The sequence below is a fragment of the Oreochromis niloticus genome, linkage group LG10, assembly GCF_001858045.2.
Source record: "Oreochromis niloticus isolate F11D_XX linkage group LG10, O_niloticus_UMD_NMBU, whole genome shotgun sequence".
In the NCBI taxonomy this organism is placed as follows: Eukaryota; Metazoa; Chordata; class Actinopteri; order Cichliformes; family Cichlidae; genus Oreochromis; species Oreochromis niloticus.
In genome coordinates this window covers 22034283-22048213 of record NC_031975.2, presented here as the reverse complement: position 1 = coordinate 22048213, position 13931 = coordinate 22034283, and the positions used below count along the sequence as shown (strand labels likewise).

General features: G+C 42.3%; 1 protein-coding gene across 2 annotated transcripts in view; it reads right to left on the bottom strand.

Moving 5' to 3' along the window:
• The window catches only part of LOC112848052 (rap guanine nucleotide exchange factor 6), a 51148-nt gene extending 37751 nt beyond the window's left edge, over positions 1–13397 (bottom strand). Inside the window, exon 1 of one of the 2 annotated variants that reach the window (XM_025910949.1) lies at positions 12869–13397. In XM_025910949.1, coding sequence (XP_025766734.1) covers positions 12869–12943 — 75 coding nt within the window. In that variant the 5' untranslated portion in view covers positions 12944–13397. The remainder of the gene's footprint in view (positions 1–12868) is intronic. The other variant, XM_025910950.1, reaches the window with a different exon arrangement.
• Positions 13398–13931: the final 534 nt, after the last annotated feature.

Below are 13931 nucleotides of genomic sequence, written 5' to 3'. Positions count from 1 at the left end.
TTTAAATACACACACTGTTAGTTGCTTAATTTCTCTTCCACTTCCTACATGTGTGTAGGTCGCTTTATTTTTATTCAGAAATATTAAGTTTTAAGAGAGTTATGTGCTTTTTTCTTTAAATTACTAACCTGTAATCATGAACTGGTACTTATATAGCACCTTTCTACTCAATTTGAACCCTCACAGCACTTTTACTACAAGCCTCATTCACTCATTTACAAACACACATTTTTGTTTTGTTTTTGTTTTTTAAGTCACACACACTCACACTCCAGTGGACCCATCAGGGGTAACTCAGTTCAATATCTTTCCCAAGGATACTTGGATGTCGGGATCAAATCCACTGGCTATCCGCTCTACCTCGTGGGCTGCAGCTATGATACTCCCACTGACATCGAAGGTTAGGACTCTTGTTTATTTCTTGGCCTCGCGAGCTGCTTAGTTCTGCAATTTTCGTTATGGTGAAAACTGTCATTCATTAAAAGACCATGCTTTAGCCTTCACCTGTTTCCACTTGGTCATCAATTTTACTCCCCTTGCCCCTAGAGAGCTAGTGACGGGGAATCTTAAGATTTAGTTCACTAGATTTGGAAGACCAACAAAAATGCAAAACATTTGCCTAGCCGTTTATCAATAAGATATAGTTTTGGAAATAAACCAACGATAAGTAAAAAATAAATAATTAAATTAATAGGAGAAAACAAAAGAAGCACTGCAACAAAAATTCGCCATCTCATTAGAGGCCTCACCTTCTCTACTTAAAGCAAATGCATTATATCTTTATGCAGAGAAGCATAATGGATGTCAGGAAACTTTGAGCTGACAGAGGAGAGGGAGTTTTAAATGTCCAGTAAGTCAAAGTTGATTTGACATAAATGGGAAATCTCAGCCAGATTCTGCCAGTTCTTCAAGCCTTAATGCCTCTTTGTACTGGGAGGAGAAAGGATCATTTTTGCAGAGTATAATGTCAGGCTTTACAAAAATACAGTCTACAGGGTTTCCTGCATGCCAGGCGCAGTCAGCCTACTTGGAGGGCTGCTGACATCAGCCGGCTCTCTGTTGGCAGAACTGCCAGAAGGGTATTTGTATACACTGGTGTTCTGTCCAGCCTCATTCCAGTTTTAAGCTACGCTCACATTTGGCATTTTCACTGCAAAAACTTAGCTGGGATTCCCCAAACTAGAAATAGAAGAAGAAGAACATAAACTAATTGCTGCCACAAGAAACAACAGCTTCCATAAAAAGGAGTGACCCTCCATGAATCATTACATTATTGTGGTGTTGATGGGGAGGGGTTTGTGTGTCCCCATCATCCCAGCAATTATGTTGTTTGCCCCTGGTAGGGTGCCCCCAGAATTACACGGGCCCGACCACCTGTGGATCCACCTCTCATGGGATGGGTCATAGGGATTTGGTGTTTTGTGGATCAGGCAGCAGTCGGGGCAAGAGGAAAATTAGCAATAGGAAGATGGAAGTATCTCAGGGTCTTGTCCACGATTGAGGGCAGAATGGGCAGAATGTTTTGAGCATGTCCCACTGGGAGGAGGTCCCAGGTCAGGTCCAGGACATGTAGGATGGTTGGATGGATGAAATTTAGTACAGTTTAAGTCATGGCCATATTTAAAGATGAAATACAGTTGATTGAGAAAACAATCTGAAGGTGAATTCCAAAAGAAAGTTATTTGCAGTACTGGCACCTACAGCACTACAGGGATGCAAGGAGAATTGCTTTGCTATGATATTCTGATTGGTACGCCTGTAAACTGAATTTTATTGGATTGTTTTATTGTCAAGGAAAACAGCTACATGCTGCCAACAGACCTAAGATACAAAGTCTGCCAAATAAAGAAAATACTTCAGGGTAGAACAATTTAACTTTGCCACAAATCATTACACTGCAAAGAAACACTCAAATCGTGACCCAGATCCTGACCGGGCATGATCAGTAAGGCAGACTCGTACGCAAACATACAGCTGTAAGTCTCTGCTGATTTCCTTTTCTAACACACATTCCAGACCAGTTTTGCAAGCTCATAAAACTGCTTTAATAAGAGTACTGCGGCAACAGGTTCCTACACAGGCTGCTTCTTGGCCTGCTTTTGCTCAGAGAGAAAGAACCAAAACAGTAAAGCCTGAATAAAGTCTGACAGATTTCTGGTACCTCCGAGTACCACACCCTTCATGCTAAAATTAGTTGGTTAACTGGAAATAAACGTGAGTCATTTTAAAGTCTAAATTATCCAGAAAGTAATGTTTACAAAGGAGAAAAATCAATGCATCTCTATTACAGATCATTGACAGGCATAAGTAAATAAACAAATGTTGTTAGTGAAAATATTAAGCAGATGCACAGATTTTATCAATCTACTTTTCTTTTTGTCATTCCTTAAAGCATAGCTACTTCCTGCTTTAGTACATGGTCACCCCATGGTCACAGGAGCATCTCCTTACTGCTCATTATCACAAATAAAGCTGTCACGCATTAGTGGCAGGTCACTCTCAATAACCGCACCAACAAGATGGCTAACATAGCATTAACAAGCAAAGTGCATTCCAGGACACTGTGTCATCCCGGGGATATTTTTATGTTTAAGAATTTAAGCCCTTAACCCCATGCCCCACCTTTTTTTTTAATATCTACCAAGTTTAGTAATAATCATTTTGCAATTAGGCATTGCACACCAGCTTTTGGCAGAGCAACACAGCAAATGATCAACTCATGCATGCTGAGTATGTCAAGGTAACCCCGTCAGCTAAACTATGCAATATGAGTCCCTGTGTAGCCTTGATCTGCATTCCCTACAAACCCAACAGCACAGAGCTGACGATATCTGCCTGTTCACGCCTGCTGTCCTGTGTGGAATGTAGTTACGCTTCCCACCGCTTGCACACACACACACATACGCACAGCAGCAGTGACGTGCTATACCGTTTGCACTATGCATTGCATTCGCATATGCTGGGAACCTTGGGCTTGTGGGCGGTGTGGTTGGTGGCACCCACAGGAAAAGCTGACATGTTTACATTCAAACAATACCCCGCTCGACAAAGCCCCGCTGTTGTTGTCGACTGCTGTGTGAATGAGGGACTTCAAAACAGGCTTTAAACAGCCAAGCTATTAGGGACTTAGTATTACAAGTGGTTCTGTTTCAACACAAGCTTATAATGAATGTGTAAAGTGAAATGTGGGATTACAGAGTGATTAAGGCAGTAAACACGGGCTATGGCTAGATTAGTTTCTTAGAAGGATTAAGTGAGTAAACACAGCAGAAAAGGGTGAAAGCAGCATTTCAGATACATTTATGTAACAATTAGTATTTTTATCAATGGGGGGGGGGGATTGAAACTAATGTAGCCTTATGAAACTAAGTGAAAAACCTTTGAAAATTCTGTGTTGTTCTAGTATTTCATCATATCCCTATTTAGATGACACAGTGTCATAAATTGCTTTCATTATTACACTACTCTGCATTTTTTTTTAAAGCGCTAACTTTACCCTGGTGCCATTTCTCAGGCTTTACCTGCCTGCAGTAGCATATATATATATATAAGGCTAAACTAAAACCAACAACCACAAACTATATAGAGGAGAAAAAGTCACTCACTAAAACTTGAGTCACTACCAGTTTTTCAGCATCTGCCTGCCTCCCTCCCAGTCCACAGGCCCTTAAGCTCAGTTAGGAGGGGCCTTTATTGGATCCACAAGGAGAGCTTTCAGTGTCCCGGGTCAGGGGAAGGCTGTGTTTATTCACCCAGTTAAACACACAGATGCACACAGCTTCGCCACTCATACACAGACTGCTCTGTGCCCGTTTAATTTCAGAGTTCCTGTCGTCTCGGCGGTTCTTCTGGCACAGTCGGGTTTGTTGATGTCGTTGCAGGTAACTGTGGGAGTATCCCCTGCAGATGCGAGTTAAGTTGCGCTGTGTTTACATCAGGCTGGATAAAAAGACCCTCACGTCTGACGCTTTGGGGCAGAGACTGATGAAATGTGATGATGTTGCAAGTATAGTCGCTGATATGACATGAGACTGTATATTCAAGTCATTCGTGACTGTCACAATAAAGAACCTTAATAAAGAATCAAGAGCCACAAGTGGAACTTTAAAAACCTGGTTCGACAGGCTCGTGGTTGTTATGGGATTGCTTAGGTGTAAGGAAATGAAACCCAATGATTACCCAAGTCAAACCACGGTTAAATTAATCTAAGGGAGCAGGGTGGCCTCTCGGGTCTGTGTGTCAAAACAGTTCAATTTTATTTTATTTCTGTAGCGCCAAATCACAACAACAGTTGCCTCAAGGGGCTTGAATTCAGGTTACATAATGGGGCAGCCTCACAGCAAGAAGGTTCCTGGTTCAAACCCTGGGTGAGGCCTTTCTGTGTGGAGACTGCATGTTCTCCTCTTTGCCTGCAAGGGTTTCCTCCAGGTACTTCCTCAGCTTCCTCCCACAAAAGTGTTACACAAATGCCAGTCGGTTCCTTTCCACATTTAGTGTCCTGTTAAAATACATTGATTAAACACTGATGAAAGGTTTCTGCCAGAAAATTCAATAGGCCCGGCAGCTGCAACCAGCCGGCATCCACCCACGAGGATGCCAGCTGTGCGGGACAGACGGATCGCTGCCCTGTGTAGGTGCAGCTCTGCACACAGAGACAATCACAGACAAAAGACAACATCCAGCATGAAGACAAAGTCACTGTTAATCTTTAAAAAACTAGAAAGGGTAACAGTAGGGCAACAAGGATGCTTGCTATCTTAACAATTTTAACTATTGTCTGCTTTTTCTGTGACCAACACAACCACACTGGCTGACTTGTGACAAATGCTGGTTGAAGAGTGAGATGCCATCCCACAATGTGTGACCAAGCTGGTGACCAGCACGAGTAGGAGGTGCCAGGCTGTTACAGTTTGTAAAACCAATAAATAAATGCACTTTCCTTACAAATGTGGCACCAGTTAGGGAGAAATAAACAAGCAGTATAAGATTTTTTGCCAAGAGGAATTGTTATAACAATGATATAAAGACCAAAGACAAAATTTCGTACTTTTAGTGCTACGTTTATATACCCCAGTTGACCAGTATATCAACAGGTTTTTCTTGGAGACCTTACACACCTCACTCCTTCTCATTTAAATGCAAACACCGCATTGAACACATGGTGCTTCAGCAAAGGGTTCATCCCAGCTCATCTGTTGTTGTAGCAACAGATGAGCTGGGATGAACCTTTTATTGTCAGCTGACAACAAACAGTTATTGGGCAATTCAAAGTGGACTTGCGTCACATTGCATTTTGTCACCAGTACCTGAAGCAACACACCAAAACGTAAGCAAGATCTAATTTAATTTGATGTGCACATTACTGTGGATAAAAAGGCTCAAGTAAATTCTTCTTAATAGGAACTTTTGTGTCATATCTTTAGCAATCAGACAGCACTATTTTATTTCCTCTATGAGCATTTATCATTGTGAGATGTTTTCTCCCTATTCTGGCATGAAAGTTCACGTCAAAACATTGGACAAAAACTTCATCTGAAGTTTTCTTTATGCATCCACACATATCTGTCTAGCATTGCCTATCTGACTTTCTCAATGTAAAAAACCCATATCTTCCCCCTGCCACCTCTGAGAAGGACCTTCTTGTATAACCTTCCAGTAACTTTGTCTCTTACTTTCCCCTTCCTGCCTTCTGTGTCACCTCTTCAATAACCCATCTATACCTCATAAAAACTTTCTTATCAACGAGTGCATCTCTCTGGCTCTCTCTCCCGCTTTCTGTATCATAAAAACTTCCTCAGTTTCCCTTCTGTTGTCGTCTATCTATTCTGTTGCAACTCTTTTTTATGACTCATCTGACTGTTCCCTCACCTTTCATCTCCTTACACTGTTCTAATCTTTTGATTTTTCCACTATCCCACTTATTTTCACCCATTTTCTCCCTTTGCGTTACTGATCCAGTGTTTGCCTAGCACGCCAGTTTATAACTGGCATAATAGTCAGTCTGACACTGTGAAAGGAAGTCTCACAAATGCAGTTTCTCTTCAACAGATGTCTAAACCACAGGCCAACCTGTGGTTTAGAAACCAATAGTAAATGCTGAGAAATTTTCTGCCGTGTATTTATGCTTGAAAGCTTCGCAGAAAATTAAGAAAATATACCCATTTCTCATGCTAAGTGGGCCAGCAATGTACAATAGGCAGTTTTAATATGGAAACCACCTGCATTACACCATGTAGGTCGCCCTTCTTCCACCAAAACAGTTCCGACTCGTCAAAGCAAAGACCTCTAAAGACAGCCTGTGCTATCAGGCAGGAGGACAGAAGCTATAGGTTCTGTAAGTCTCTTCCTCAGACTTTGTCACATTCATTAAAACACTGCAGAATGATGTACTATCCTGTTGAAAGGGGGGTGAAGGGAGTCTGCACCAGTGTTTGGCACATGTCAAAGTGGCAGGGCCAACTTTTCTCAGCAGAACGAGAAGAGCTTTCTTTCCATAGTGCATGGACTCATCTTTTCTCCAGGTGAACAGTAGACGTGCGCCTGGTGAAGGAAGAGAAAAGCTGATTCATCGGAGCAGACCACTTTCTTTCACTTCACCACAGTCCAACTCTGATGCACAGCCAGCTACGAGTCCATGTGAGTTACTATTAAGTCACACTACAGATCATAGCCAGCATTAAGGTTTTCAGCGATTTATGCCACAACCAGTGAGTACTAGGCACCCATGACCCTGTTGAGAGTTCACTGGCTGTCTGTCCTTGGACTGCTTCTTGTACTAATCACTGAATACTGGAAACACCCCACAAGACCTTCCTTTTAGGAAACACTGTGAGAAACTCTGTGCAGCCAACACAACTTGGCTCATATCAAATTGATTCTTATGCTGCCCGTTTTTCCGCTTCAAAAAAGTGACAGTCCACATGATGCCAAATACATCCCGCAACTTGACAAACGCAACTGCAACAAGAAAATCAGTGTCATTTACCTCACTTCAGCTGGCAGTGTGCAGCGTTCGCCTTCAAAGACGCTGCATCCAAAAATTTGGCTTTGAAAGGTTAATTCACTGGTCTAAAACATCACTTCCTATCCACTTCATTCACCTCGATGTTGCCCCACGATGACAGAATAATGTCTCGCTCACTATATTTTATAAACTGGCAAAAAAAAAATCAAACAAATTGCTTGGCTCATCAAAAATGTCAGTGTGTTCAAAAGCTGCTGATCTGAGATTTGATTCAATTTCTTGACTGAAAACTAGAAAAAAAGGTTTTCACAGCGGCCGTTTAACAATGACTGTTATTCTTGTTCTTCACAGGAAGAACAAGAAGGTGAAAGGAGAGACTGGTGGTCAGTTTATTTCCCACTTTATGTGTAGAACAGCAGTAGAGCAAGGAATCATGGCTATTCTTGCACTCATACATTATAAATGACCAGGCCTATTGTCATTAGTGCAGATAAGTGGAGCCAAGCTGTACAGGTCTATTAAGTCATGAGATTTGACTGGTTCTTTATAACATTTTTTATATAATTTTTAGGGTGGTTTGTTGAAACAGATTAACTGTTATAGAAAAACCAATCTCTACTAATAGGGTCTTGCAATGCACTGGCAGAAACCCTGAAGTTGTATTCTGCAAAGCGACCAAATCCATTCATCCATTTTCTTTTGCTCATCCAATTCAGGAGGGTCACTGGGGGTGGTGGTGGTGTGGGGGGTATTGAGCCTATCCCAACTGCCACAGGGTGAGGGTTGGGGACAGGTCGCCAGTCTGTCACAGGGCTAACAAAAAAGACTGACAACCAGTCACGCTCACATCAGATCCACCGCCAGTTGGTGGATTTGAACCCAGGACCCTCTGCTTTCAGGGAACAGTGTTAACCAACACGTGCCACCGTGCTCCCTTAAATATGAAAAATGTCTGCAACCCACACAGTTCTCTGTAAAATGATGCATGTGTCAAACTGGTTTTCACTTTGGTTTGTTTTACGGGAGTACTTTCCTAATTTTGCAATAATTACGGTTAAAACAGCAACTGGGAAGCAGATTGCATAGTCTGAGGTACTTTATGGGTAATAAAATATCCTGTAGTAAAGTAGGCTGGGTTAATTACTGAAGCCTAAAGATATAGCTCAAACTGCAATATCAGTACAGCTAGAAGACGCCAGCCTTGTCTAGCAACATGTCTAGCCATGTTCGGTGGTAATTAGCTGGAAACTACATCGAACCAATTGGACGCTGCAAATATCTGAGAATATCAGTTTTACAGTTACTGGTGTCACGCATGTTTGGCGTCTTCACTTCCTGCTGTCTTTATCGCCGAAAGTCACCAGAAGCGTATTTTGAGCAGACTCTGTCAGCTGCGCAGTGATGCCCGTGCAACACCGAAGAGAAAAATAAAGTAACAATGAAAGCAAGCAGGAAACAAGAAGACTATATATGCCCACATGCAGTTTCAGATACTAAATTATTTGTGTGCACTTTGCACAGAAGCACATGTGGAGGCTTTCTTTTAATGTCATTCCCCTTAAGTGTTCTGTCATTTACATCACAGCACTTAAACGATCAGTATCACAGAGAGCCGTTTTACCATCTTACTTCGCTTTCTAGAAAGATGCAACTGAGGTGTCGTGCAGAGCAAAGTATATTCCATATGAAATTGGAATTAGAATGCAATTTCCTGTCAGAGCCTCACGCACATTTGGCTCGTTCTATGACTTTAACTATACCATATATACGCGACTCTGCATTTCCACGGTGTGTTGCTTGTCCTGCCTCTCTCCCTCACGCTCAACCGGCATCGGCAGATGACTGCCCCTCCCTAAACCTGGTTCTGCCAGAGGTTTCTTCCTGTTTAAAGGGAGTTTTTCTTTACCACTGTTGCCAAGTGCTTGCTTATTGTTGGGGTGTCTGTATATTATTGTAGGGTCTTTACAATATAAAGTAACTTGAGGCAATTGTTGTGATTTTGCGCTAAATAAACTGAATTGAATTTACAGTTACATGAGCCTCTCTGATGCAGTGACATTTTGAAAAAAATAAAGAAAATCAGAACACTTGGTACCATTTCCACTGTTGGAAATCATCTAGCCTAGGCTGCCATCAGCTGTGAGGCCAGTTTTAAAGAATGAATGGGAGCCAAAGGCCTCTAAAGAGAGGAAAATGACAAATGCTGACATTTCTGTGCTGACTAGACAGTACCAGGGCCCGTGGATGGAGGCCTTCAACCTGGGCAACAATTTTTTAAATCAACATCCCAGTGTTATCCTTTACTTAACCCTAATTTGTTGAGCTGTGTCAGCGCTGAGCAAACCACTGTCTTCGGTAGCTCCTGCTGAAACACACGGCCTCTTTTGAAACATTTCTCTGCGAGCACTCCAAGAACAAGGCTTCGACCACACACCGATATGCTCCTCTGCTCTGTTCATGCTTGCTCAGAGAGCAAAGAGTCACCACCAAAAAGTCTGTGTTTCTCTTTCTCTCCTTTACTTGCACCTTTCCCTCGGGAGCCTGTGGCTTTGTGATGACTGGAATTCCCATAAATGTCCGATGTGTACTGGGAGAAGCCCAAACCACCGTAAATCACCCCGGCATGATTTGTCGTCCGTTACCACCAGGGCGTCTGGATGGCAGCGAGAAAGGTAGGCAGGGAGGTAAAAGACCCACAAAACTAGGGAGGGTTGGCGAGGAATTAAACGTGCGGTGGGAGAGATTTCCCACTCAGCCAAACATCTGTACAGGAGACAGGAGTACCTACAGCACATCCAGAAAATTCAGATGACAGGTTTCCAGTAGAGTATGATTTAAGCACAAAGACTTCTTAGCATCTTACATATTCAATAATAAAAAAACAAAAATGCTGGAGTTCAAGGGTTTAAATCTATTTTTTAGCATCTTGATAACCATTCTTGATTCCAACTCCTTCCAATGCAATGTGACCCACACACAATGCTCATCAGTCCCGAGCCGAAAGAAGTTCTCCTCACACAGAACCAGGAAGTGTTTGAGAGTTTTCTCAAAAGACTCATTATCGAAACAGTGACTTTTTTTTTTACCCAACCAGGAAGTAAAACCTTTGAGATAAGACCCTCTTTTGCGAGTGTGTCCTGATAGCACCTCCAGAAAACATGCACAAGCACACAAACAGGGAGATTTACAAACACCACCACCCCACACCCCACCCCACCCACCAATCTGAGCCATGATCTGAGTAACGTTCATCGCTCTGGCCACTCACACACGGACTCTTTCCACACCAAGTCTTTTCTTTGCACCAACTCTGAGCACTTTGCAACTATTTTGTTTTCCAATATATCTCTTTCTCTTATTTTTGTATATATTTCTCTTCTTTTGTATACATCCTTGATTGTATATAACTCTTCTGTTTGCTATTTATTCCTGCTGTTTACCATTTGTATTTTATTTTGGCACAGTTGATGTGGAGAACCTACAATTTAGTTGTACGTGTACAATGACAATAAAGGGCTAGTCTATTCTATTCTCTCATGCAAACTCCATGCTGGCCACTAAGCCACCGTGCTACATACTCAATTGCTTGTGTTGTACCATCTTTTCCTTGCCCCGAACTCATACAACATTGAACCTGGCATGCTGACACAAGAAGGGACATGCTACTTTGCAAAGCAAAACCCTTGGGTTCGAAGCAACTGACCAGCTGTGGCCTTCCTGTGTGAACTTTGTATGTTCTCTCCGGGTACTTTGGCTTCCTTCAACAGTCCAAAAACATGCACTGGGTTAGATTAACATAGGATTTGAAATTCTCCGTAGATCCGAACAAGAGCATGAATGATCGCCTGTCTCGTTGTGTTAGCTCTGTGATAGACTGCCGTCCTGTCCAGAGTGTACCATGCCCTTTCACATTACAGCAGCCGCGACAGGATCCAGACCCTGAACTGGATAAGCTGAAGAAAATGGATGATAAATAGATGGATGGATGATATGACACTATCTACATCACTTAGCGTCAGTCTGCACACTTAATCATGACCAACTGGCTCAGCTGTAGACCACACCATGGCTACTTGTGAGTTTTAGACCAGGGGTGTCACACATAAGGCCCTCAGGCCAAATCCACCCCAGCAAAGACTTTGGGAGATGCAAACGAGGGTCTAAATTTTGGACCCAACTGTATTCTCAAAATTTACAGCTACTTAATTACAGCAAAAAGTAATTAAGTAAGAAATAAACAATTAGATGACTGAAAAGTGAGCTACTGCAGATTTATTTCTTACAATTTAAGCTTAAAAAGTCATTCTGACAGATTTCTTTGATTTACTACAGAATGTTTTCTTTATCATGTAGAAAAACTGAGATGCTCTGTTGAAACTGCATTTTGTTTTCCTATGCTAAAATATCTCAGGGACTGAGATGCAGTTAAACTCCTTTACACATACAGAAAAAGGAGTTTTGCTGGTTTCACAATGTAAAATGAGACCTAACTCTTCTTATTGAGCGTCTGACCTCGGCTGCACACCAGGTGTCTTACAAATGCAGGCACAGCTACTCACCCATGTACAAATATGATCAATAAAGTCAAAAAGGAGTTACTTTGTAAGTATCACACACAAATAATCACAGACCCACGTCGTTGCCATCACTGTGTCATATTTATGGACTAAACAAGGTTGTTTTGGTTTGTTGGAGTCTGCACAAAAGCGCTCTATGAAGGTGTGAAAGAGGCTTTTTACCTTCCATACACCCCACAAGCAAACAGGAAATTGGAGCTTTTAAAAAAGAGCAGGGGCGCCTCCAGAATTTTTTCATTGGGGTGACCGTATGAGGTAGCACACCAAAAACAGAATTTCCAGTTTTATTATGCTGTTGTCTAATATAGACTATTTAAAAATGTGGAAAACGAGAGAAAGAAAAGAATTATATGCCTAGTTAATTTCCCGCAATTAAAGTTGATAACACTGAAAATGGCTAAATATGAAAACCAAATTAGAGTTTAAAATTCATAATAGTCGGTTTAAAATAACAAGTTAATGTTTCATCTCATCATAGGGTGTCTTCCTCTCTCTTGCGCTCACCTTTATTAAAATTACTACCAACATAGTAAAGTCTTGCCAGGGGTGGCAGCAAATTCGACCAGTGTGACCAGTGTCCCCCCTTGGCCCCCCCTTGGTGGCGCCCCTGAAAAAGGAGCCTTTCCAAAAGAAGAAAAACACAATATTCTGGAGTCTGATTTGAAATGTGCCTACAACTTCAAAACTATCACCAGGAACTGAACACGGAGGGGCTATACTCTCTGAGCTATTTTGGGTGGGTGGGGGGCAGAGAGTGTAACTAAAGCAATGACAAACCAGCTGTGTTTCCATAGCTTCACACAGGGAGGAGGCAGAGGAGGGATGAGAAAGGAGCAGCAGCTATTAAACTTAACTGGCCTCGATCGGGATGAGGTTTGCACAAACTCACTCCCAGGCTTATGCATTTATCCATCTGATGGGAAGCTGCGAGGTTAGGGTTTGTTTTGTAAGACAGGATGTGGGAAAAAAAATTAAATTTAAAACAAAAAAAAGGGTTTACCCAACCTCGGCCTTGAAACCCCGGCAACCTCTCAATGAACCACTCCAGAACCATCAGAAGCTATGACACTAAAGCCTGCTAATCTAAAAACTAGCTAAATATCTATTTTTCCCCCCTTTCTATATAACAGACTGTTATTTAAGTCATGTACACTTTCCACTAACGAGCATGTGACTTCACTGAAAAGTCTCAATTAGATCGTTATACCACAAGCAAGCCACTGCTGGCTCAATCAAGTCAAACTCCAAACACCAAGAGGCGCAAACGTCTGATTTTAGCAAACATTAGCGAGGCAATGCTAATTAAAGAAACGCTGGTTTTGTTTACCTCCGCCGTCCGCAGCGAGGGCGGCTTCTTCAAAGCCTGCTTAAAGGAAGTTTCCATAGCGCCGGTCATTTTCATAACTTCGGCTCAAATCCACCGTAGGACTTTTTACTCCGTCTGACTCTCACTTCACGTCTCCTAGCTGCTCTTAGTCGACCCGGGATGAACAAATCCCCGTGGATCCTCTCCTCGCCAAGCCGAGCATGGATGGAGTTTACTCCAAACGGACCGACCGAGAACTCCTTCTTCTCCAGGAGAAGAGAAAGGGGAAAAAAACTTCGCTCTCAAATAGCTCCTCGTTACTGTGCGTCTGAGAGAGAGCAGGCACCGCCAAAGTGTGACAGAAAGTTACGTCTGTTGGACCTGCTGCCTTGATTTCTGTACATCTTTGGTAAAGGAAATATCCACTTCGGTAGTCAGCGTCATTTAGATCCAGGAGTTCAGATTTAGATCCCTCCTCCCGCGAATCCGACGGTGGAGAGTTGACGACATCTGTCTGCCTGATCGGGGTGCTGCGTTTACGTTCTGTCGAAAATTACACTTCATCATGATAGTAGCTACACATGTGCGCCACAAGTGGTAGCTACAGTTGTGTTCATAGTTTTACACACATTCATCGCTGGCATTAGTGTCATGGTGATTCTGGGCGTTTAATGATATCTGTTAACTGTTTTTGTTTTCCCTCAGGCTGAAATGACTGTACAGCAGGTTTGACACAACACCCACTGGATTGACCGATACTCAGAACAGTGAGAAATTCAGAGACATTAGTGATCTAGAGAATTGTAGATTTACATAAGTTGTCAAGGTCTCTTACAGCCACAGTTGTTTGCCAGTTGTTTCTAAACAACTACAGATTTCAAGATCAACCATTTAAACAACTATTTAAACAAAACTATTCAGACACAAGCATAACCTGAATTAGAAATGGCTGAAACACCAGCGTCAGTGTCCACAGTGAAGCAAGTTTTACATCACCATGAACTGAGAGGGTGTTGATAAAGAAATAAGACAAGCCCCTGCTCCAAAATCAGTTTGATCAAGCTCAACTGAAATGTGCTGCTGC